Here is a 27,793-nt window from a genome sequence, read left to right as displayed (position 1 = left end):
GCTTTTATAGGGTTCTATCGCTCCATCAAGTGCATTCTGGAACTGCAATGCACGCATCATTTGTGGGTCCCATTCGCCAATCATGTCCTGTACTACCTTAATAGTTCTCACGACTTGCGAGAGACGCTCAAGTGTAAGGCCAGCTTCCTCCTCCTGACCTCCAGGAACCTCTGGCTGCTCTTCCTCCTCCTCACTCACAGACTTAGTCATCTCCACCAGATCATCATCAGTTAAGGGATCCAAATGTGTCTCCAGCAGCTCATCCATGTCATCGCGGGTCATATCCGCAAAACCTTCTCCTCTCAGCATCTGGGCTAGCCTAGCTACCTTATCCACTTGCCATCTTTGATCATATCCAAGAGTTTCACCTTCTCCTGGATGGTAAGCATCTTCTTCCGGAGCTTAGTTTCATTGTCAGAATTCTTAGAAAAAGCAGCACGTTTAGGAGCCATCGTGGGGCTTAGATAAAATCTCTCAGAAAGCGCATGTGTAGTGACATAGCGTGTATGAGAAAAAACCGCGATAGAGTGAAGCCGCGAAAGTCAAAGCGTGATATAGCGAGGGATCACTGTACATCCTTTTTTAAGTCTGAATCGCAATGTGATTATTAGGTGGTTACCTACCAGGTAACAAGGGGATGCAAAAGTGCATACACCAGACGAGCCCCAATAATGTACTCTTTGTATTGTTTGGCAGATACTGTATCTCATATATATATATATATATATATATATATATATATATATATATATATATATATATATATATATATATATATATATATATATATATACACATACATATACAAAAAATAGGTAAAAAACATAAATGTTCATTCAAGGTGAATGCGAGTCTGTACCAGTAGATTATTGTTTTCTGCAGAAACAGGCAAATCTACTTTCAAGCAAATTTCAAAACTTTTCAAATGTGAAAAGGCCCTGTTGTTTAAAAATATAAAATGTTACATTTGTGCTAAATAAGTGAAGTTGTGATATATTGTAGGAACACCAACGTGATCAGATATTTTCTAAATTCAGACGTTTTACTTAATGCATTGTATTTAATAATGGATTGGCTCCAGCAGACCCCCGTGACCCTGTGTTCGGATTCAGCGGGTTGGAAAATGGATGGATGGATTTAATAATGTGTTAATCTGTTATTCTTTATTCACGTAAAATTATAATTTTGGAAGACTATGAAAATTAATAATAATTGGTTTGTATTTGGTCATGCTGTGAAAGTTTCTGTACAGTTTTGCTGTAGTATGTGAATAAATAGGAAGGAAATAGAGAAAATAAGGCCAAAATTGCTAAAAAAAAAAGAACAGATACAAACACTCTCAATCATTAATAATGCTTGCCAAAAGTCAATGAAAAGACAGAAGTGAATTTAATATTTAGTTTCAATTTGCAGTACGAGTTGATTTTTTACACAGTTGAACCTTGACTTAAAATTACCATATATAATATTTACCTGCATTCACAAAAGTATTTACATTTTTGTGTGGTGAATTAAAATGGGACATTTTCAGAAGTAACCACTTGAGGACAGCACTGTGTAGTTTACAAATCATCCAACTGCTGACTCATCACAAACTGGGTCAGTCGCATCCTGTTTTAGTTCTTTTACTTTTAGAGGAAATTCTGAAATGTCATAAAACAAATTTACATTTACAATTATTTGCTTAGCATGCGTTTACAAACGAGGTTAACATTATCGAGTAAATATCAGTCTGGGGACTGTATTGAAACTACATAATTGACCATCACAAGTTAAGAGCTCAGAACAAAATACAAACTAGTTACAATTCCCAGGTTACAAAAGCATAACAGCTAATATCTGACAGAAATTCACCAAACAAGAGAGTCTTCAAACGTGTCTTAAACATAGTGAGGGAGCCAGAGTTTTGAATAGAGGTGGGGAGCTCATTCCACCAGCCAGAGGCTACACATTTAAAGAGTCTGGATTGAGATTTGAAGCCACACATCACAAGACACTGTTGATTAGCATATCTAAGTGACGTGGACACCGGGGGGACTCCTGCTCCTTAAACCCAACACAGACAGACATGGACACAAGTCCAGCACAACACACACCATTTATCAAACCGTTTCCCACCAAAGCACAGTACAATAAAGCACCAAGCACAAACAAAGTAGCACACAGCACTTCTCTTCTACTCTTCCCCTCTTTGTCTTCTTCCGGCATCCACTCCTCCACCAGCAAGCTTTGTCCTCCTTCTCCCGACTCTGGCCGTGAGGTGGTCCTTTTTGTGCTGCACCCGGGAGCACTTCAGGTGGCCCATCAGCATGATCCAGAAGCCCAATGGAAGCCCGATGTAGTAGTGCTCTGCAGTCCCTGCATCACCCCCTGGCGCCTCCCATGGAACCCAACAGGGCTGTGCCGAACTCCAAATCCCATGGAGCCCTGAGGGAATTTGATGCACTGCTACAGTCCAGGGGGACTGCCATCTAGCACTCCGGGGGAGGTAGTGCCCTGAGCATGTCTGCTGCCCTGGTCCTTCCATTATGAAGGTGTCCTAGCCAGGAATGGGCCCCGACTGTACGTCACAATGGTCAAGAAGGAGCATAGGACCTCACAAGTATCTCCATATATCTAGGTGTTGACCCATTGACTACTCTATAGGCAAGCACCAAGGATTTAAACTTAATATGTGCTTCTACAGGAAGCCAATGTAGTGATCTGAAAAGAGAACTGACACATGACTGCCTTGGTTGGTTGAACACCAGATGTGCAGCTGGATTTTGAATCATCTGTGGCAGCTTGGTGACTCCTGCCAGCAGTGAGTTGAAGTAGTCCAGACGTGACAAGACCAAAGCCTGAACCAGATGTTGTGGTGCATAATTTGTCAGATATGGTCTGATATTGCAAATACGAAAGTAATAAAGAAGAGGGCAAAGAAAATAACAACACAGTAGCAAAGAAAGAAGAAAAACAGACACCTTCCCCCAGTTTAACTGAAGCAATGGATACTTTAGAAAACAATAAAGGAAAAGAATACATAAACACCCGTCAAGTAAACTTGATAGATAGATAGATAGATAGATAGATAGATAGATAGATAGATAGATAGATAGATAGATAGATAGATAGATAGATAGATAGATAGATAGATAGATAGATAGATAGATAGATAGATAGTTTGGACTTTTTTTGTCTTTTTTGTTTTTTGTTTTCCAGAAGTAAGAGATGCACGGTATGAAATGAAATGGAGATTAAAAAAAAAGAAAAAAGCATTTAAGAAAAATACTTATCAGATGTTTTTCAAAAATGGCAAATGGTCAAAATAAATATGGTGTATTTTTGTATATCAGTTGGTAACAAGCTAAATGTCTTGGTAAAGTTTGCCACAACATTAACACTGAGTTTTTTTGGCAGTAAATTCAGAAGACACTCGCTCCATAGACCTTGGTTTGAGAGACAATGAAGAAAAAGGATTTTATTCAGAAACATTCCATTCCACCGCCTGGATCTACAGAGGCGATGATATCAGTGCAAATGACAGCCCCCGGTGTCTCAGCAAGAGGCCACGACCTGTAACAAGTACTGTGAGATATTCTATATTAATTTTATAAAACTAAATGAAGTTATAGTCTGACCTTGTGACAAAATTCAATTAAGCAACTGTTTTGGATGCAAAGAGGCATAGAGGCTAAGGTAATGGACCTTTAACCACAAACTAACCAGTTTGAATCTGCCTGATTTTGTAATAGTGAGCAAGTTACTTAGCATATCTGTGTGCCGATTGCAAAAAATATAGGTATTTGATTGTGTCATATCTTTATATTTACAACATGTCTTGGGATGCTCTTCACTATAAAAAGGCACTGTTTGATTTTTGCAGAGCAAAATCTGTGAAGCCATTTCCATATAAGATTTTGGTTAAAATAGAATTGTATATGTTTTCATCAAATGTTAAATATCAGTGGTAAAATATAAGGTATTGCCATTGTGAAGACTGTTTTTAATAACCTTTACTAGCCATGTAGAACAGCAGCTAATAAAACCAGTGCATGGAGCCACGTTTACATCAATTAAAAGCACAGGGGAGTCGACAGGTTTTGATGATGGTACAGTAGTCTGCACTGCTGGCTCACAGTGTCTGGCTTTGAGTGCTAGCCCAGGTGCTGCCTAGGTTGAATTAGCATGTTCTCCCTGTGTAGGCATGGGTTTTTCTCTAGGTACTCCAGTTTTACCTCTCATATCCAATAGATGTGCATTTTAGGCTAATGGGTTTCTCTAAATTGGCCTAATATGAATTCAGTGTATGTATGTATGAGCGTTCACACACTGCAGAGCAATAACAAAATATGGTCAGGAAATTGAAAGTAAAGGATAGTTACAGTCAACGAAGAAGTAAAGAAATGAGCTTAAACAAACAAATCAGAAACAAGATATGAAAAACGTAAGTTCTTCTTGCTAGAAACGTTCAATTTTTAGCAACTAAACCAGAATGTGAGATAAAATCAGAGTTTAGACAGCCAGGCAAAGGTTCTTACACTAAAGCCTTCTTTCTAGTGCCTTTTAGTTATCTTTGATGCTAGAAGGAAAGTGACAGAAATTTAGGAAAAAAGATAGATATTGTTTATGATGTATATAATGATACATGTTTTGCGCAATTAATTAGAAATCCCATGGTGAAAACAGTACCTGATGTTGGGATGACACTCTTGACAAATTTCTGCGTGGTTAAAGAAAGGAACATGCAAATGGTGATACCTGAAGGCAAGAGATCTTCCAAGATGGCACCAATATGACATCTCTGTCAAAACAAACAAAACAAAAGAAAAAGTCATAATGCTTCAGAATAGAGCACTAAAGCTTAAAACAGAAATTTATTTTTAGTCTAGAAAATTTTAAATCACAAGAGTGCCGAGTACTGCTTAGATGGGCATGTGGTGGTGAAGCAGATTAAGCAGCTTTGATGGTGGATAGATGGATTCCAAAATAGATGAATGAAACATTTGTGAAAAATGATCAAAAACAAAACTTCAGGTAACAACATATGTATTCTTTTGGTAATTCATTAGTAACTGTGTCTTTACTCAACTCTTAACAATATTTAAATGACTGACAAGATGTACAGATTAAGTAGGAATATATTTCTATATATACATCAGAATAAACGTATATGGCATATTCTCTCTGTGTTCTCAAAAACTAGTCACATTACTTGAGGGAATCTTGTAGTAAAAGAAAATAAAAAAGAAAACAAAATCATTTGTGCAAGATAATGACGTAACTTGAGTATTGGTGTGCACAGTAATGTTCTCATGTTTGCGGCTTGACCTCACAATGAGCAGTCTCAAGGCCATGAGTTATTGTAATTATATTGTCTTGTGTAATTATAAAACCAATGATAGTACAGCAATTTCCTAACCAGCATGTTACTGGGTTTTTGTACATCCCAAGTCGTACAGGAAGTCTGTCAAAGGGGATAATTGTTCTTTCTGAAAGCATTCATTTTACTAAATGACAGTAATTATAAGGAAGATCAGGCAAGAGAGTTATGAAAAATACACCATACATAATAATGTAAAAAATTATAAACCTTCTCCATTCCAAAAAATTGAAGAATAACCTTTCAGCCTTAGAAGAAAGTTAGCCCACTTTCACCTTTTAATCCGCATTTCTACTTACCTCCCCATTAATCCTCTTTTTATCTGCTTTACTCATACCCTCTGAACAGGGTTATCTTTCCACTGTTAGCCAGCTAGCCAGCTCCGAACAAGCAGCACCAAACAGAGCCCCTTTCCAATTTTTGAGCCTGATGACCTGTTAATCCATGCTGTGGAGTGCTCAAGAAAGGTTAAATTACAAGAATAGGATTTCCTAATACTAAATGAAAGGCAACCCAGAGATTTCCAGCAGGAGGCTATCAAAGCTTTTACCACTGCTAACGCTAAGCAGAATAGCCCCTGCAGGAAATAAGAAAGAGAAAGTCCTGGAAGGGGAAGGTTCATGACAAAAGGGGAAAGTTAATCAGTATGACAAGGGATAGAAAACTGAAAACTGCAGACCAGAAGGCACGCTCTGGAGGGCGCTCTTAGACCATAATGTATGTGTAAAAGTCCCAAGGGCTAGGGCTAACTGTGTATGAAAGTGACAGTAGAGGAACTTGGCCAGCATAATTGCGTGATGTTTGCAAGGAGTAAGATATAAACAATGTACAAATTTTCATTGAATATATTGATGGTTTGGGTTTATGGAGGACAGAGAGATATTTTTAAAAATAAAATTTTAAAATAACTAGGGTGCTAAGGGTAGATCACACAGACAAATCAGAGTTATTGGTAAAAGTTTACAAGCTGCTTTGCAGAAAACTGTTCGAATGTGTTGTGGTCTGCCATTCTTCTCATCCATGCTGGAGATCTATGGGTTTTCACAGGTGGTGCAGTGGTAGTGCTGCTGCTTTGCAGTAAGGAGACTGTGGAAGATTGTGGGTTCGCATCCCGGTTCCTCCCTGTGTGGATAGCGCTTTGAGTACTGAGAAAAGCGCTATATAAATGTAATGAATTATTATTATTATTATTACCATCCTTCCTTTGTGGGTCACCACTTAAGAAACAATGCATTATGGTAGAGAGGATTTATAGAAATTAAAGGTTTCGGTCTGCTGGAGCCAATCCCAGCCAACACAGGGCACAAGGCAGGGAACCAATCCCGGGCAGGGTGCCAACCCACCGCAGGACACACACAAACACACTCACACACCAAGCACACACTAGGGCCAATTTAGGATTGCCAATCCACCTAACCCGCATGTCTTTGGACTGTGGGAGGAAACCGGAGCGCCCGGAGGAAACCCACGCAGACACGGGGAGAACATGCAAACTCCACGCAGGGTGGACCCGGGAAGCGAACCCGGGTCTCCTAACTGCGAGGCAGCAGCGCAACCACTGCGCCACCGTGCCGCCCACTAAAGGTTTCTAATATACAGCTAATTGAAGCTGTGTGCACAAACATGAAGAACATTTATGACAAGTTCAGATTACTAAATCAATCCAATATCAGTGAGTTAGTAAATGTGTGTAAATATCCTGAATAATGATCTGAGCATCCTGTTCACGTTTATTTCAGTCTTTCACTTGTATTTGTAGCAAACATTGGGGTCTACATGAAAAGTGGTTTCAGAAAAATATGGATAAGTATATAAAGCATCATGGATTTATATAAACTATTAGTTGATACACCCAATAGGCAGTGGCAGTTCATCCACCCAAATTTTGAAAATATTTTGTAGAAATCCACATGTAGAACAATTTGATAAATCAAAAAGCTAAATATTGTGTTCATCTGTTAGGGGATCACACACTAAAGGTTATTATCTCTTTTTGCATTTCTTTTATATATGTCTTTTCCTTGTAAGTTTTCTTTTTTTATTTTATTCTTCCACCATTTTTAAACCGTAATAATATCCAAGAGAAAAAGGATTGTTATCTGAAATTTGGCAAAACTGTTTTGCTTGTTGGTTGTTTTTAATAACTTACAATGGTAATATTTTTCTCATCTCTGGAGTCTTAGCGTAATTCATCCATAGGCCATAGGCTAGTTCTACAGCTTATCTGTAAATCGAGACATTGGACGGGTGTACTGCTGTTGGTATAAAGGAGACCCAGTAGTTTTTCTTTACACACTTCTGCTGAATGATTCATTGGCTGAAAGACCTCAGATCAATCGATCTATCTATCTATCTCTATCTATCTAAATGGCACTGCATTTATCCAAAACATTTTACTAAAACGTGAAGTCTTTCTTTCAGTTTTTCATCTGTTTTGTTGAGTCATTATTCATTTTAATTGTTAATTCTGCTGACTGCTGCAACAGAAGGTTAATGCAGGAAACGAGAAACAGCGCTGAGTCAGCAAGAGGATTGCTTAAACAAGAATCTTCAATGCTAGCTATGAGTGAGCCTATAGAAAGGGCAACCCTGCTACAGACACGCAGTCACCATCTTAATGTGGTATTAGCAAGTGGTTTTTCTAAAGATAGCAAGCTAACTTAAAGAGCAATAAAATGAGCAACAATATTTTGGGTCAGCATTGGCTAGAACTGTCCACCGTTACAGTGTTAATAACTGGGTGAATACTTCTGTACATTTCTACATCTAGCTCAAAAATGTATGCTAGAATCAATTTCCTGTTCATGCTAGGTGAGCTAAGATATGTATTACAACCAACAAGAACTTCTTTATATTACACTGCTTGCTTTATTTTTTTGTCATGTGTGGAAAAGCTAAGAATTCAAACACTGAAGTCTTAATCGTAAACAGAGAAACAGTCAATTAGGAAAACGTTATCATAGGCAAAACTGAAAATCATATTCAAGAAAGCACAGAATTAAACAAAATAATTAACTTTCATTCTTTTAGAGTCATCTATTATTTTTACATAAATTATAGGAGGCTATTTCTATCTTGTCCTTAACTAAGATAGCATATGATATGTCATCAACTGATAGATGCTCAGCAACCACGCTAAGACAGAAAATGACACTGGAAATGTAAATAGATAAAAAGAATAAATACAATAAAAAATAGTTTTAAGGAAGCAAAAGAACACGTAATTTAATCAAGCCATTTAACTTTTACCATTTCTGTTACTGTAATCATTGTGAGGTACCACAAACATTGGCATATATTTCCCCAAAATGAGAAGCTGATAGGACCATAGCCTTCATTCTACTGGAACCTGATATCATTTCTGAGATATCAGGAGTTCCGTCTAAGTAAATCTTTTTCTTTTCATAGTCCAAAAGCATTCTCTTAGATTTGTTGAATTCATTAAATGGCTTTATTAAACTTCTGCCTCATGACTCCAAATACAGATCATGTTACTTGAGATGGTACTTGCAAGTAATTTCCTTAAAAATATGGTGCACCCAAGAAAGTATTTATTGCTGGCAGTTGGATCTATCATATTATTTTAAAAAATGTAAAATGCAGTAATTTCAACACTGATTCAAGATGTATTCTTCTGTTTGCAGTTCGAGAGAGGACTGTTAGAATTACTAAAGGCACTGGAGACTATCCATGGGGATTCCGAATTCAATTCTCCAAGCCTATATTAGTGACAGAGGTAGACACAAGTAAGTGACATTTCCCATTATGATTATGTATAGACCTTCCCTTCCTAAGCACCATTTCTTACCATTAATTTTTGCTTTAATAAAGGTAATTTGCTGAATCTTTAAGACAGGTAATGACTGCAACAAACAGTAAAACATATCATATAATTATTGACTTGGTTTATTAAAACTTCACAGTAGATTCAATAAACATTAGTAATAACCTAATAAACAGTTTCTGTCAGTTTTATGTGTTAGCAGATGCTCTGGTTAATGGTCCAGTTAATTAGTAGTCTGTATTGAAAAGGCCACAAGAAACACTGTAGTAATGTAAAATATTGATATACAATAAAAGCAAATCTAGGATGGTACACAGCTATTTGTTATGTAAAAGTTCTTTTGGGTGATACAGCAGAAAATCAGACATGTAATTATGTGTTAGAAGCATATCTATTCCTTCTATTTAATCTTCATTGTTATCTTATCTGCCTTTCTTTTAATTTTATATTTTTAAACTTTTACAGAAATTGTTTTTCTAATGTAACCTGTGGAAATTTTGACCAATAACTTTTTTCTTCCTCTCTTGTACATAATTTCACTTTGACTAAGCACACCACTGGCTTTGCTGTTTTCAGATGGAGCTGCGGATGAGGCTGGTCTACAAGTTGGAGACACTGTATTTGCTGTCAATGGAACAGATGTCACCAGTGTGCCACACTCTGAGGCAGCAGCATTGGCTCGGCAGGGTAAAACAAAAACAATAGCACAAGCTTTTAAAACCTTTTTTGGCTTGTGAATTTAATCTAATCTCTTTAATACAGGTTCCATCTCTGAGGACAGCCTTTTGAATAATGAAGTCACAGCACTTTTATCCTCTTACTTGTTTAATTTTTCCTGCTCAAGATGCCTTTGCTGACAGGATTTAGGGAGAATGTGTAGGGTCATTTGCAGTGTACCTATCCTAGAATCATATGAAGACCACATTACATAGTATGGCATGAAGAGGAAATGATCCTAAGGTCTAAGTGCAGTCTCAGTGAAGAGTGGGTCACGATCAGTGCCAAGTTTAACTAATCCACACCTAGTCTTGTTTTGGCATTGTGCTTCTTTGGCATTGTGCTTTCACTTTTGCCATCTCATTCCCCATTAACAGTGACACACAAGTAATTAATGTTTCACCCTGTCTCATTTAACAAAGTACAGCTACACACATTCCTCTTGGTTTAAAATGACAAAACACAGCAAAAAAGTACATCATCATGTAAACTTAGTACAAAATTGTAATTGTTAAGCTACATTAAGTTGAAATGAGCGCTGTTGTCGTTATTCTAAACATTATTCACTTTGAGCATATAAAAAGGCCCTAAAATCTATAGAAAGTATATAGAATGTAATGAAGATGAGAGGTACACGTTAGTAGAATCGTATCTGAGGCATAATTGTCTCTATGTAACTCATTTGCCAGTTACTGTATGCACATAATACAGTAACAGAAGAGTTGACACATGCCTTTCATTAATCCAACATTCATTGAGGCATATGAAGTACCTAATCAGAAACTGGTCAATATTTGAAAAGAATGACTCATCGAAGCAATAACTTCAAAGTAACGAATAAGCTTTATATCAGGGGTCTCCAACTCTGGTCCTGGAGCGCTACTGTGGCTACTGTTTTTACTTTAACAGTTTTCTTAATTAGCAAACTCTTTTGACGTAATTTTAAGTAACCAACTTTTTAAAACTCAGACCCAATAGTTATTTAGTTTTTTCTTTAATTAGCAGTCAAACAATAATGAGATACAAACCGAGCTAACACATCAGCAACCTGTGCCCATCATACAATATCTGAAAAATAAAGAAAGATGATGGTCTCAGTAATACTGATCTGCTCAGGTTCAGAAAACTTTTTGACGGTGCTCATAGAAAAAAGAAAATCAACTGTTTTGGAAATGTCTGCTTCAGCAGAATGAGAGCAACAACAAGCCATGGGATTAAGTAACAGGTTTAATTAACAACAAGAATTGGCTTTTAATTAAGAAACAAGTTGGAGTGAAATTGGTTGGAATTTGAGGTGCCGACTTGCTGGTCATGTGCTCACTTCAAATCTCATTTCTTTTTGATGTCATTTAAGAGGAAAAAATGAAGGTCTGAATCTGAAAAAAAATGAAGGGAAAAGAGGTTAGTTAGCACCAAAAACTGAGCACTAATTAAAAAAAGTGTTAGAATGAAAACCTGCAGCCACAGTAGAGCTCCAAGACTGGAGTTGGAGACCAGTGCTCTACATACCGTATATACACACTTTTTAGTTCTCCCACGGATAAGTCGAGGCTTGATTTTACCATATAATGTTCAGTATTTTATAATGTTGATCATATAAGTCGAATACGGAAAACTCACGCTATTAGTCCAAGAGATTATGATATGCTAATGCCCACCTCAGAGAGTAACCACGGAGCACGCTGCCTTTTTTTCTATGTATTGTGCCTACGTGACCACACGGGAATACCCAAACTATTTGCACTGATTTGTGTTTTTTGTATCTCACACCCTCATACACCTTTATCATAAGAACATCCCTTATCTACGATGGAGCATTCCATCAGAACACTCCAAAAAGCTTATTTCCATAAATGCATACAATGACCAGATCAGCAAGGGATCATCCTAAGCTTATAGCACACTGCAATTAACAAATGGTATTTTGTTTTTATTTTTATTTCTGTTTATTTTTAATGTATTGAGTAAATATCGGTGATGTAGTGGGTACTACCATTTTATGAATCAGTTCCTATGACACTTCATGCTTCTAGGGCAAATAGTATGGTGTGTGATATCATAAAAGAAATCTTATTTATGTAATGAATACTGGGAAGTGGCCAGAGAAGATTTTTTATAGATTTGAAAGCTGGAGAGATGACCAGGAAATGAAGTAGAATTCTGTCCCTAAAACAATGCCAAAGAACATTTGTTTATTTTTTGTAATTTGTTCACTATCTTAAATGTGTGAAGAATGACCACCAAACACATTATGTGCCCAGTAACAGTTATAGCAGCTTTAAACAGCATGGCCACAGCCATACAGGAGACACGATAAAATGGTGGTGATCATGGCAAAATCCATATGAAATGCATTTTGTTTTGAGTTATTCACTGTTATTTTTGTCTTCTGGCATTTGTTTATTATTTGTTTATTTCATCTCCTGTGTTTCACTCTGTTCCGCTCTGTTTCCTGGATATTTCATGACACATTTTGCTTTCACCAGTATCTTAGAACGCTTTGTGAATTTAGATGTGGGCAGCAGTTAAGATTTTTCTATTAAGCCATAGCTTGTTGTTAACATTCAAAAAGCTAAAGAAAACTTTACAGTGTTGCCCACCAGGACTTTCATTGCCTCTCTTGTCTCACAACGCTAAAGAAGACTCCACTTCTTTGTAAATAAGACTCCTGCTAAAATGTCCAAAGTTGATACGCATGCTCAGGGACTTGGCAAATGTCAGAGAGGGACACGAAAGCCAGCACAAGTACTGGGAGCAAAAGTAGAAAATGATAGAAAAGCAGGAAAAGTGGAAGGTCATGGGCTTGTTAAGTCAGGTGATATATTGACATCATTCACGTTTCCTAGTGTGCATGCAACAAGAAATTCCCTATAACCTATTACAAGCTGATGTTGTGACTTTACAGTTTTTAAAATGGCTAGATTTTCTTTAACCTTTTCTCATGTTTCCAATGAAATTTAAATGTTAAGATATGTATACTTTTAAATGTGGTAGCTTTTCGTATATTCTGACTTCAGAAATTCATTTTCCCTTTACTATTTTACCTGTAGGTCCTGAAACTCTAACTTTAGTGATTGGTTCTGATATAAGTCGATGCCCCAACACTCCCAGACCAGCATGCCGAGGATATCTGCATAAGCGGACCCAATCAGGTCTTTTGAAGGGCTGGAGAAAGAGATGGTTTGTCCTGAAGCATGATGGTTACCTTTACTATTATAAAAATAAAAAGGTAAGATTTTATTTGTTAAGCACATCTACATGTTTTATCCATACTGCTACTGTATGTGGCATCACTGAAAGCCAGCAGATTGAAGGTGTACATACAGATGTACTATATGAACAGTGAAATAACCAACCTGACAAGTGAACTTACGAAAGGCTTTACTGCAACAGGCAAAGCCGTCTATGATGAAAGTTTACTTAGTTAAATTAAATGTAAATTACAAGGTTTTAACCAATTTTCTTAATTTTTGTAGAGGAAACAAAATATTATTCACTGCTTTGTCTGTTAATTAGTGTAACTGAATACTTAAAACTGTTGCATAGCATTTATGTTTTCCTGTTTCCTGTGTGCATATTGTTGGGCTGTCACTTTTGGATAAGAGAGTGGCGTTGGAGAAGTGAAAACAGTGGCTGCTCATCTGTACTTGTAGATTTATTTTTTTCGATATAAATAAATCATCTGACAATATAAAGTCTTAAGGCTTGTTGTCTGCCTTAACGCATGCTTCCAACACCATTTTTCAGCAACTCTTTTTTTATTAGTTTATTTAATTCAAGGTTTTGGTACAATGCATATATTCCCAGTGATTATGGTATACAGTACTGAATCGTATAAAAATCAGATACCCCTTGCCAAACCCATGTAGATAAATACTGAAAAATGCAAAATGTTAGCATGTTCAGTTAGCTCATGACAATATTAATAAGATTCTGACTCTTTACAGAGACTGGCATGAAAGAGGTCTAATAATTTGTAGAATGCAAATAAATAAAATGTTATTAAAACTTAGCATGATGTTACACTTTTCACTTTTCATTCCTCTTGCCAGGGTGTGACTACTTGTGTTCTGCTTGCAATTATGGTGCTGTCATTTGAGGCTCATTTTGTGCTCTTGCAGCTACCAAGTTTGCCTTAATGTTTCTTTCCATTGTCACAAGAGCGACACAAAGTCATCATGAAAGTTTGGGGCAGCCACACATATATTGTTCCTTGGCTGCAAAATGGTTAGGTTTGAACAGAGATGTTCACAGACACGAGTCCAAAACAGAACTGAATGACTGAGTTAAGGTAGCGACTTTTTTATGCCGAACAAAGGAAGTGATGTCATTGATGGTGACCAAAACCGGAAGTGACATAATCGGTGGAACTGGCACTGGAAGTGATGTCATCAGTGGTGCCAGAATCCTGCGGGATTTCCCATGGATGGTCTGCAAGAGATTAAGAGAGACAGTCAGCACACCCTACTTCCACCTGGTCTGGCATGGAATTACAATCATTTAGGCCCTTTAGCTGTCTCCCAATCGCACATGTGTAGCGGTGCTACTTGGGATTAAAACTCCAACTCCCAGCAGTCCCTGCAGTGGCTCTGATTGGTCTTTTGCTGAGAGTGCAGGGGCTGTTGGGGTCAAAGGAGGTCAGCGCGGCTTTTAAAAAGGGGCAGGTGACCACAAAAAAAAAAGTATTTTGTGTTTCGTGTCTAAAGTTACTGTCTGTCCACCTTCCGTTGGGTTACTTGTGCTTATTCATTTTTGCCCCGGATCGTTTCTTGGTTGGGGTCTGAATTGTCTGGCGTCTGCCTGTGTACATGAGGACTGAATGTGGATTTATGGCCATCCTGTGAAGAAAGGTGCGCTCCTGAACCGTCTACCCGTCTTCACCATTTCAGGAACTACCGGTAGGACTATCTTTACATTCCATTCAATGTGCAGATCTCTGGACTATCTATCTACATAATTACATTTCATCCGTTGCCATTTCCATGGACTTTATAGTGAGTGTTTATTGTTGTGGTTTGTTTTCGTGTTTATTGTACATCACCGTAAAGGAACTGGGGTGGGATTGTTGTTTTCTTTTATTTCATTTGTTTTCATTAGATTCTTTATTTGCTGTTTGATTACTGGTTTGCTTTGTTTTTGTCTCTGTTTGTGAGTGTGTGCGGGTCAGGCCAAGGCTGGGTGCGTCCCTGGAATCTCCACCATAAAAATAAATAAATCACTGTCTTCTCGACGGTGTAAATCTTAGCGGCACCGGACCACTACACGTGTGTGACACCATCCATGTTTATAACTATCACCTGAAGGTCGTTTATACATTGATGGCCAATATGAACAGTGCTGTACATTCTCTCTCGGACACTACCATTGAGTACTTTTAGCAAAACTAATTTCTCAGCAGAATTCTGTCCAGAAAGGCTGCTGGAGCTCCTTCATACCAACAACATGTCTTTATAATTCTTCATTGTGACTACTCTATTATCGTTAGCCAAGTTTGTGCCTTTTTTTTTTTTTTTTTTTGAATTCTTCAGTATGTTTGTGGGGGTTGTTGTTGTTGCAGCAATACTTCTTGATGTTCTGTCCCCTTGAGACAAATAAAGTTCTATCTTTCTTCTACTGTATGGCTACAGCTTTAAACAATCCTGTACTGTCTCATTTCTGACTTCTTTCCCAGTCAGCAGCTGAATGAAATTAAATTTAGTTACAATTCAGCAGCTAAATGTCATTCCAATTCTTTATCATCCTGTTGTTATGTAGCCATATATTAGTAACTTATATCATTAATTGACAAAGATACAGGTGCATGTATAGCAAAGAACAGATGTCATCAAGTCACTCTGAAAAACCAGTAGCTGCAATTTCATTTTTCATTGTAACTATTTCATTTCACAGTGCGATATCTGCAAATTGTGTGTTGAAAGGTTAAAAGAACCCATAATATTTAAAGGCACCCTGTTTCAGCACATTGCATTCTGCCTTGGGACACTTTGGTTCATGGGATGAACAGAGATAGCCTTTACAGAGCTGAAGCCAAGGTCACCAATACTGTCTTCATTGTAAATTTAGATTTGGGGCTCCTAGTAGATGATGTGATTTGAGAAGGGCTACATGACAAAGAACCTCATGTTACTCTTAAAACTCAAAACCTAAAATATGTCAGGTCATTTAAGAAGCACATTTAACTTAATTTTATCAATAATGAATAATTGAAAATACTTTTTTTTTTATAAAAATATACTTTTCACAGTTATCTATAGTCTGTTCTTATCCAGTTCATTAAAATAAAGTAATGCTTGTAAGTTCTCATTCTTTAACATGTTATGTCCCTAACTCAGGATGAAGGAAAGAGCAGACCCCTGGAGATGATGAAATTAGAAGGTGCTGAAATTGGTCCAGACACAAGCCTTGGGAAGCCCTTTGTGTTTAAATGTGCTCCAGTTTCCAGGAATCGAGTTTTTTACTTTTGTGCCACATCAAACCAGGAAATGAAAAGGCAAGTTGCTGATAGTAGACAAAAATGTACCAGTACAGCATATACTATATACAGTATATATATATATATATATATATATATATATATATATGTACGCACTGTATATATATATATACATACATAAATATTATGGGGTGCCAAACAGGCAAATACAATGATTTTCTGAATACATAAAGTCATTCCTAAATATATAAAGTCAGTGTCGGAATATATAGTCATTCCCGAATATATAAAGTCAAAGCTTGAATATATAAAGTCAGTGTCAGAATATGGTAGTGTCCCAGCCAGGTCAAAGACCTTTTGGAGTGACTGTTGGGTGCGATTGAGGGAGGGCGGAGTACAGCGGGGGTATAATTGACGCGGAAAGTGGGGGGCGGTACCCAGGATGGGAGGAGGGTCGAGAGGTTTGTTGGAAAAGGAGCTAGAAGGTTGTGTTGTGGGGTTACGAAGTCTGCGTTTTTTTTCTGTTTTTGCTTTTCTTTAACGGCGTCTCTCAGGAACACAAATATGAGAGAAGTATAGGAGATTGTAAATAGTTCAAAGTCAAAGACGTTCATTTTTTTTTTTTGCTGTTACAACCCTGTGGTTTTTTTTTCTTCTTTATTGTTCAAGTAAACCGTTTTGTGAGCTTTACTTCGTTCATCTATTTTTTTCTTCTTTTCAAACCTGACGCAGGTCGCTACAATATATAAAGTCATTCCTAATTATATATAATATCAAAGCCTGATTATATAAAGTCAGCATCGGAATATATAAAATCATTCCCAAATATATAAAGTTAGGACACTTCACAAATAAAATGGTCAAGTTCCATCAAATATTCTCTAATTTCCATGCTTGTCATTTTACTCGTACTAGTGAAAGGTAAACTTCGACAGAACCCACTCAGAGTTGATCGGGCTTGTGAAGTTCGTCCAAAAATGCACCCATACAAAAAGAATAAATACATATAGTTTTCAAAATGCCGGGCATATACATCACTTTGTATATATTAACTGAACAGTGCTTTTTTAAATATTTTTCTGAATAAGTTTTTGTTAACTTATTTCGTTATGTTGTACTAGTCATTTAGCCCATTACAATAACGGGCGCTAGAACAGTAGTGCATAAACATTAGTAGGAACACTCTATATTAAATGGCAAGGGGCTTTGACCTCATTCTTTTTGTTGGTCGTATTTTTCTTTCTTTCAGCCTTTCTTTTGTTGATGTTTACTTGCTAAGCTGACCGTTCTTCGTGGGCTGCCGCCGTGTGTTGTGTGTCTTTAATTTTCTGTGACAGTAATACTGTCTTGTACGGCTCTATTCAATAAGGGCGCATAGATAATTTAGTTCAAATGGCTCTGGAATATGTGAAGAGCAACAGGTGCAGATCTTTATTTACGCGCGCCTTTATTCACTGCGCCCAATTGAGGTTGTCCTTTTGAGTCTCGCCTTTTTGTGTGCGCCCTTATTGAAGGATGCCGTCTTGTACGTCCGCTGGCTTGTACGTCCGTAATATACGTCCGTACGTCCGTAATATACCTTTAATTTTCTCTGGCGGTAATACAGGCGTGCGCGTCGGTAATATGCCTTTAATCTCCTCTGACAGTAATACTGGCTTGTATGTGGCTGTAATATGCGTCACTGTATTGTGTACCTTTAATTTCCTCTCGCAGTAATACTGGTTTGTATTTCCGTAAAACGCCTCTAACTTTCTCTGACAGTAATATCGCGCATAGCACCGTGCCCCGCGCATGCACACTTCACCAGAAGACACCCACACACGGACACCTGGACGCACATAGGGATTTTATATATATAGATTAGGAACTCATTGAGTTTACTAAAAATGTGCTGGAGTCATTTCAATCAATATATTTTTACTTTGACTTTATATATTTAGGAATAACTTTATATAAAATCTGACTTTAAATTTATATATTCAGGAATGAATTTATATACTCTGACGCTGACTTTATATAATCAGGCTTTGACGTTATACAGTATATATAATCAGGAATTACTTTATATATTTGGGAATGATTTTATATATTGCTATGCTGACTTTATATATTCAGAAAATCATTGTATTTGCCTGTTTGGCACCCCATAATATACTGTATATTAACTGCTTGTTAATGCAAATATCTGCCAAATGCATGGCAGCAACTCAATGCATTTAGACAAGCAGGCACACTCAAGACAACCTGCTGCAGTTCAAACTGAGCATCAGAATGGAAAAGAAAGATGATTTAAGTGCTTTTGTATGTGGTATCGTTGTTGGTGCTAGATGGACTGGTCTGAGTATTTCAGAAACTGATTATCTACTGGGATTTTCACGCACAACCTTCTTTAGGGTTTACAGAGAATGGTATGAAAAAGGAAAAATATCCAGTGAGTGGCAGTTGTCTGTGTGAAAATGCCTTGTTAATGACCGGAGGTCAGAGGAGCATGGCCAGACTGGTTTGAGCTGATACAAAGGCAACAGCAATTCAAACAATGACTCATCGCATCTAAGGTATGCAGAAGAGCATCTCTGAACACACAACATGTTGAACCCTGAAGCAGATGGACTACACCAGCAGGATACCAACTGGGCATCACTCTCGTCAGCTAAGAACAGGCAACTGAGGCTACAATTTACACTGTCTCACCAAAATTGGACAGTAGTAGATTGGAAAAATGTTCTAATGAGTCTCAATTTCTGCTGTGACATTCAGATGGTTGGGTTAGAATTTGGCATCAACAACATGAAAGCATGGATCCATCCTGCCTTGTATCAATGCTTCAGGCTGTTGGTAGTGGTGTAATGGTGTGGGGAATATTTTTGTCTTACACTTTGGGTCCCTTAGTACCAAATGGGCATCATTTACAGTAAATGCCACTGCCTACCTTGAGTATTGTTGCTGACCATGACCATCCCTTTATGACTGCAGTGTGCCCATCTTCTGATGGCTACTTCCAGCAGGATAATGCACCATGTCACAAAGCTCAAATCATCTCAAACTGGTTTCTTATGACAATGACTTCACTGTACTTAAATGGGCTCCACAGTCACCAGATCTCAGTCCAACAGAGCACCTTTAGGATGTGGTGGAATGGAAGGTTCGTATTGTGGATGTGCAGTCAACAAATCTGTAGCAACTGCGTGATCCTATCATGGTAATATGGATCACAGTCCCTGAGGAATGTTTTCACTACCTTGTTGAATTTAAGCCATGAAGAATTACGGCAGTTCTGAAGGCAAAAGGGGATCCAACCCAGTATTAGCAAGGGGTACCTAATAAAGTGTCTGCTGAGTGTATATACATGTATTTTTATATACAGTTGTGTATATATAGCCAACATAAAATTAGTATTTCATTGTGTAATTAAAAAGAAGTGTATCCTTTAATGTAAAACATGCTTAAGTTGTGTTTTTTGTGCTTCATCTTTAAACGTCTGTGTTATTTTTTGCATGTTTAGAGTTACCTCAGAATTTTTATTTATAGTTTTAATTAAATTAAACTGCCTCATCTACAGATTCTTTATTTTCTTTTTAGTTATCTCTTTAATATGCTTTTAGACTTACATTAATTCAACATAGTTACACAAGTGACCTGCTCTGCCTTAAATGTCAATTATAGTAAATGGGGTCCTTAGATGAGGCAATGCACCTGGAACACTGGTTGCATAAAAACACTGACAACATTAAATATATGTACCGGTATATACGTAATATTATATATAATTTATATATATTATCAAGAATATATAATGTGCATATATTATCAAGATGTAAAGATTGTCTGAAGAAACATTTTTCATTATGTAAAAGTGCCAAAAATATCACTGACTTTATCATAATTGGTATAACATAAACCAATGTGATCTATACAGTAATAACAAACCTAACATCATTAGAGCTCAAAGTTGACATTTTAACCAATTTATTTTTGCTATAGATGGCTGGATTCGATGCAGCAAGCAGTGCACCCAATTACCCAGGTGAGTCTTTTTATGTTAACTTATATTTTCTGAATGTTTAGTTTATCAAGTTTATCATGTATAACAAAGAAAACATTGCAAAATAATGAATACATGTGTTCTGTTAGTATGAAATTAAAAACTAGTAAGCCTTTGAATATTAATGCATCTTATGCTGTTGTTTATTTAATGGGTTGCAAGGATACTCAAGTTCATTCCCATGCTGGACACTCTTTGAGTGTCATACTCTGTAGGCTTTCTCTGTATTTTTTGATTTATGTCTACAGCCCAGAGATACACACACTTTAGACTGATTAGACCCTTTAACTTAGCTTGAATGTACACATGAGGGTGCTCTAAGTTGACTCCTGCCTTGTGGCCAGAATTGATGTTTAATTTGATTTCATGATGACAAGAGGTTGTTTCAGTTATATGTTACATTATGAAAAACCAAGAACAGTCGTTTGATCAGATACTGTGTACATAAAATGTAATCTTGTGAAAAGTTTCAGTCACAGTCACACACCAAAATATTAGTTTTGCAATTTAATTGGAAAATGTTGACAAAGAAAGGGGCCAGAATTTTCAAAAACACAGTTGCAATTCTGCTGTGTTCACGCACTGCCACTAAGTGGTACTGAGTAGCGACTAATCAGCCAGCTACATATTAATGTCTTTGTTGGCGGTGTAAATTAATCCAAAATGTGCAACATGCCTATTTACCAATTCAAGCATCAGTAGATTTGCTGTCATTTCTAGATATATTGATATGAAAATGAATGTACTTTCAAATTTTGTTTGGTATGCGCACAACTAATATTTAGATAATTATTCTAAAATTGTGAAGTCATATAAAAAGATAAAAATTTAAACTGTTTTTCTTATAGTTTGCAAAACCAACCCACCTCACTCGAGTACTATTTAGTAGCATTTATATATATTTTTTTTACATGTTCCTATCAGTTATGTTGTAAAGAGGAGGATGAGTATTGGGATTAGCCAAAACAAGGAAATAATTATTTTATAGCACAGAATATTTAAAGCCACCTATCATCAAATTAACAGGCAACACATTACAATGGATGACATTGCTGTCCAATACAGAAATCAAATGAGAACAATGCTGTAGATGCAACTCTGAAGCTGGGCATACATGCGATTTACTTGTGCATTTTAACCTGGTTGAACCTGGTGGTTTGAGGGGTCAAAACTTGAGTGGGTGAGGTGTGACACAGGCGGTCTGTGCTTTTTAAAGTAATGTTATTGTTCCACAAAAAATCTGACCATTATATACATTAACTATAAAAATAAAAACACCTGGGAGATAACCATATGATCAGAAACAAACCTTTTTTTCTGAATCTGAAATTATATGGCATACCAAGAACAATTAAGTGAGCAAAATCAAAATGAAAAAACACTCACATTAAATCTGGCTCCAGAACTGCAAAAGAGGACTAACTTGTTAATAATTTAACAATACTTTAACTGTTCTTCTAGTTGTTTTTTTTTCACATTTCACCATTCTTTATCATTAATTCTGAAAAGTGCAAATATTTCATGTAATACTTTTGACTTTTTCTAGTCTGTGAAAGATGAGCCAAGGTTACATTTTCTATATTAACCAATAATGTTAATAATAAATAATAATAATTCATTACATTTATATAGTGTTTTTCTCAGTACTCAAAGCGCTATCCACACAGGGAGGAACCGGGAAGCGAACCCACAATCTTCAACAGTCTCCTTACTGCAAAGCAGCAGCACTACCACTGCGCCACCAATAATGTTGAGTCAATTTCTTTGGATTTACACTTCACGTTTATTTGTTTAAAATTTTAAGTTTCATTAGTTTTCATGGGTTGACTTATTACTTGAAGGGTATCCATATGATATTAGATTGACTAAGGTTCTGGGTAGGCTAGATGTTACGACTGCTAATGGAACCAGCACGGTGTAGCTGCTACTGGCAACACAATACCGTTGTATGACATCAGCTCCATTACAGTTCAATTTCTACTTATTTATTTTATTCATTATTTTTAGACTTACTACACTTGTCCGATTTCAGTCTCAGAGCACTTCACACATTTCATTTCAATTCAGTGAAAAGTTGTGGGGAAAATAATCCTCTCCTGACCAACAATATTCACATGGTGTTTAAACTGGATTTCCAAATCTTCATATCTTTATAAACATGAACATACTTTTTAAGCATGCATTTGATCCTCTTGGGATACAGAAGAATGGCTTAACCAATCACAAACAGATTAGTTGCCATGCTCTTGGCTCCGATTACAATACTCTTTTTTGTGTTTTTCGTGTCTAGCCATGCCTCTTATTTTGAGTTGCTTGACAACTATAATTATACATCAGTTATCTGAGGTATGCTCTACTATTTAAACAAACTCCTTGCAGCCACTCAGTTGTTTGTTTTTTTGTGCCCTGTGTTGATTTGTTTCTTTGTTTATTTTGTGATTTTTCTACTTATAGTAAGCAAAAATACTGAAAAGCAAGTTATCCATATACATCACTGCACTGAACACTAAGGATCTATGGCTTCTTTCTTCTGTCTCGTCTACCCTGCCATCCTTTTTTCTACTTGCATGGTTCTACAGCCTTCTGAGAAAGCACATTTCAGTTCTCTATTCCCTGTTATGTAAGTTCCCCATGTCTCAAAGTCTCAAAATCGTACACATTTCTCAAGGAATCCTGATCTTTAATTTATTCAATATAAATACATCCACAGGCAGGATCACACTCCTTAGACAAAACAGTTAGTGGGCCATTTTGCTCTGATTCTTTCTGCATTCTCTTCCCCCATGGTGTGCCCAGCACATGTATGTATTTTATTGTTTTATTGCTGATATTATTGTTTTATCCTCTTTTTCTGGCATTTTAGCCTTTAATTTCCCATTTACTTTTTATTTGTCATTTGTGATCAGCTTCACTTCAAAACATTTGTGTAGGCCTTTCCAGACTCTGTGTTTCTGTATATCAACCTTAATTCATTTTCTTGACACAGTAGGTGCCAAATTAGCTTACTTCCCTATGAAAGACCCCTGCATGAACTAGTCAGAGGGGTTGGCTGTCAATGGTCTTCTATACTCTGGCTTGACCTGAAGTTATCTGCATCATGAATTAACAAAGCATCCAGTGAGTCCATCCAAAATGAGGTTTAGAAGCTTCATTGTTTAAACCCTTTAATGCAGCAAATGTGACATGCAGTAGTCCTTATACTTAAGGCTGGTTGTATGGCAGAGGACTTGCAACAGTGATAGACATCTTTTTGGTTTTCTTATTAATTATATAATTTTTTGCTGTTACATGTTATTTACTCTCCAGTTACATTAACAGAAAACAATTTGAACACAAGAAACTCGTGTTTTTGTTTATTAACTGTCACTTTCCATTTCTTTTTACACATTTTAGACAAATTTTTATTACCTGTAATTACTGCTACTTGATGTACTTTTGGAGAAACTAAGTGAATTGGATTGCCAAGCTTGTTGGGCTGAATGACTTATTCTCATCAAAATTTTTCTCATGGTCTAATGTTTCATTCCACATTAAAACTGAAAGCAACCACGTTTTCCCCAATATTAGCCCTGAAGTTCTGCCTTCTGCCAGCAGGAGGCTCACTACACTGGTTAAGCTTTTAAGAAAATAAGAGCTCAAGAAAGGGTTAGCAGAGAACAGGACTATGGTGGATGCACCAACATCTTTTTTCCAGAAGGTGGCACAAGAGTGTAACAAATAGAGATGAAAGCCAGACTGCAATTGTGCACGAAAAGTTTGTTTTTTTTGTATTCTACTCATAATAGAGATGAAAATCACAGATTTGCTTTAAATTTTACAAGCAGCTAAGTGTAAATAATTTTTCAAACATATTTACATTTTACTTGTTTACATTTAGCTTTTTGGTGTTGTCAGTTATTTATTAATGAGATGAGTGTATGACACTGACAGCCAAATGTAAAGATGTAAATTTATGCAGTACCGTGCATTTAAAAAATCAAAAGAAAAAAAGCAAAAAATCCCCAAAAACTGTACTGGTACCTCTATAACCCAACCATATCAGTATTTCAAAACATCTATCTAATCAAGACATCCAGTTTTTAAAACTTGTATTGCGATACCCATTGATTCTCAAGGCTGAGAGTTCGAGTAGCAATAGTTTGTAAAAGGAGCATTTCCAAAGTTTAAGGGATCAGCCTCTCTTTTGAGAAAAAGAGTTGTGAGTGAGCCCAAAGAAGGACTAGCATTCCATCCAGAGCTGGGGCCTGACATGCATCTGGTGCTGCTAGGATAGGCTGATAGGCTGAGGCCCTGTGACCCAGAATTAGATTAAGCAGTTTTGATAATGTTATGCTATGATAGCTAGATTGTAAAGGACAATACGACAATACGAATGGGCCAGAACTGGTGCCATTGCCTTAACCAGCCCGGAGGCCAATAAACTAGAGAGATCAGGGGAGGCTCCATATCAAGGTTTGTCTTTTCTCCAAACATACTAGATGTCAACATTCCTGGGTTTCAGAATCTACTTGGACACCCGCAGGATATGCTGGGAACTATAGTCCAGTGGGGCAACACTGTTGGGATCTGTCAGGGGGTGCTTCAGGGAGTTGCAATCCCTATTTTATGGGTCTTCCACATGACCTGGAAGTACTTGCAACAGACAACACCCTGGCACCAGAAGTACTCCCAGGTCTTATGTAAAAGGAACCGCAAAGCCTCATCCAGGAAAGTCAGAGCTAGGAGAGGAGACAGGCAACACTTGCCTAGGAGAAGTAAGAGAAAGAAGAATAGAGTTATATTACTGTATTGAATAAATCTGTCAAAGGCAATTTATTGACTTTTGCTTTGAACTCAGGAGTGTATTCAGGTTGCCCCCTGTTGATCACTATATATATACATTTTAATGACTTGATGTTTCAAGAGATGGAGTAATGGATTCAGCACTCATCAATAAGCTGGCTATAAGTAGCCCTCGGTTGCTTCTCCATGGTGCTTGGATCTTCTTTTGTTCCTGACTGCTTCATCCCAGTGCCTGCTCACGTACGCCACTGACTTCACTTCACTCCGTTCACCTGGGGTTAGAGGCAATCCATATGCCACACTTTCCTCAGGCTCTGTGAACTGAAACAAGGCCAGGTTTCACATCCATATACTTGTGAGTGGACACACACCCAGGCCAATTAACTCATCTGAAGTCTTCTCTGAAAGTCCTCTGTCAGCAACACCATCACACCTTAGTAGCTCTACACCCTTTGATCATCCTTACCTACCTGAAGATGGTGTCCCTATCATGTCTAGAGCCAAGGCACTACAATAACCTCTTCTTAGAACCCTTGCCCAGGGTATAATGAAATCAGTCTGCTGGAATGTTCAAGGGGTGCAAGACGATCTGGTCAGCCAAGCCTAAAGCAAGCCTTTGTGAGCATGGTCAAGGGTTCCACCACCTTTACTGTTAAACAAGTCTTCCATGTTTGGGTCAGTAGTCGGTCCTTATTCCACCTCTGCCACGTCAGCCCTGAAAACAGTTGCTGGTTTCTTCAGCAGCCAAACCTGCTAACACCTTCATCAGCTACTCCTCCATGCCCATCAGATTGTTTGTGGCTACATGATTGCTTCATCACAGTGCCTGCACATACACGCCATTGGACTCACTTTACTCCACTCACCCAGGATTATAGGCAACACATATGGCCACACTTTCCCCCAGCTCTGTGAGCCGACCCAAGGCCTGGGGCCTAATACGAGGCTCAATGGCAGCCATGCTTCCAGGCCAAAGGACTTAATGCAATAGGGAGACATGTCTGAAGTACTCTATTTAAATGCTCCTTGAAGTTGACACTTTAAGGATTTGTTGAGCATATTTGGTCATGGATGCTCCTGAGAACACTTCAGGAATAGGTGAAAAAGTAGTAGTAATGGTTCCATGTGCTATGCACCAAAAATAAAAAGCACCTATGCTTGTACTTCACCAGTTGTCACTCACATTATGGATCATATGGACACAAGTCCTCATAAGATGATGAAGCAATTATCACAACAGAGGATTGTGTCAAGCATTGTACTGTTTAATAGTTAAAAGCCCAGCATTGAAGATATACAGTAATTAACACTTATCTATTTTGTAGAACCATGTGTGGGTGGATGTCACTCGACATAATGCCAGTCTGCCGCCGCTAGCAATTAAAAATCCTGAATGTCTTGGCCTACTTCACCAGATAGACAAGAACAAGAACGTCTGCATGCAACACTACTGCATATTAAAAGATGGATGTCTGTATTTTTATGCAGGAATGCGATCAACACATGCTTTAGGTGAGTAAAGCAACTTGCTCAAACTTTGTTATTGGTAAATATTATTTCAACAGAAATGAACTACAGCAAATGAGCTGAAAATGGAGTGTTTAATATGCAGTAGACTAAAACTATTTCTTTCGGTCAGTAGTGGCCAATCCTGGTTCATTGGGAATCACAGAGGCTCCAACAAACTTTTGAATTTCAGCTTGCATGTTTCTGAAGTTTAGAGAGAAATAAAAATCTAATTAATAATTCCTGAGACTGCAGACATAGAAATGTTTAAAAGAGTAGTTAACAATAAGAACAGACATCAACATAAAGATAATGGTTGTGGTAAAAGCTCTCCAAGGCTGGGAATGGACAACCCAGCTCTGTGTAAGCACTTTTGCTTTTTAATTTGAATGGTCTGTGCTACTGCTAGGTGATATAAAATACATTTTCATTAAAATGTAAACAATTAAACATTCAGTTACCTACATTATGTATCTTTGTCAGTCAGTCATTGTTCAACCCGCTATATCTTAACACAGGGTCACGGGGGTCTGCTGGAGCCAATCCCATCCAACACAGGGTGCAAGGCAGGAACAAACACCAGGCAGGGCGCCAGCCCACCGCAGGGCACACACACACAAAGGAAAATTTAGGATCACCAATGCACCTAACCTGCATGTCTTTGGACTGTGGGAGGAAACCCACACAGTCACGGGGAGAACATGCAAACTCCACACAGGGAGGACCCGGGAAGCGAACCCGGGTCTCCTAACTGCGAGGCAGCAGCGATACCACTGTGCTACCGTGCCACTCATTGTATCTTTGTTATTTTGATATTTTTAATCTTTCTCTACTTTGATAGACTTGCACCTATTTCAGGGATGATTCTTCCCTAGATATACAGTACTGTACAAAAGTTTTAGGCAGGTGTAAAAAAATGCTGTAAACAAAGAATGCTTTCAGAAATATAAATAATGATTGTTTATTGTTATCAATTTACAAAATGCAAAGTGAGCGAACAAAAGAAAAATCTAAATCAAATCAACATTTGGTGTTACTACCTTTTGCCTTCAAACCAGCATCAATTCTTATAGGTACACTTGTACAAAGTCAGGGATTTTGTAGGATTATAGTCAGGTCTATGATCAACCAATTATACCAAACAGGTGCTAATGATCATCAGTGTCA

At 37.4% G+C, this 27,793-nt stretch overlaps 1 protein-coding gene across 1 annotated transcript in view; it reads left to right on the top strand.

The window, feature by feature from the left end:
* pdzph1 (PDZ and pleckstrin homology domains 1) overlaps positions 1-27,793 on the top strand; it is a 69,313-nt gene that overhangs the window by 28,281 nt on the left and 13,239 nt on the right. The window contains exons 6-12 of the mRNA XM_051929471.1: positions 3,400-3,564; positions 9,007-9,108; positions 9,723-9,833; positions 12,914-13,092; positions 16,196-16,353; positions 20,278-20,320; positions 26,446-26,632. Of these exons, the coding sequence (XP_051785431.1) occupies positions 3,400-3,564; positions 9,007-9,108; positions 9,723-9,833; positions 12,914-13,092; positions 16,196-16,353; positions 20,278-20,320; positions 26,446-26,632 (945 nt within the window). The remainder of the gene's footprint in view (positions 1-3,399; positions 3,565-9,006; positions 9,109-9,722; positions 9,834-12,913; positions 13,093-16,195; positions 16,354-20,277; positions 20,321-26,445; positions 26,633-27,793) is intronic.

Source organism: Erpetoichthys calabaricus, chromosome 7 (genome assembly GCF_900747795.2).
Source record: "Erpetoichthys calabaricus chromosome 7, fErpCal1.3, whole genome shotgun sequence".
NCBI classification, from domain to species: domain Eukaryota; kingdom Metazoa; phylum Chordata; class Cladistia; order Polypteriformes; family Polypteridae; genus Erpetoichthys; species Erpetoichthys calabaricus.
This window is presented reverse-complemented; position numbering and strand designations above follow the sequence as displayed.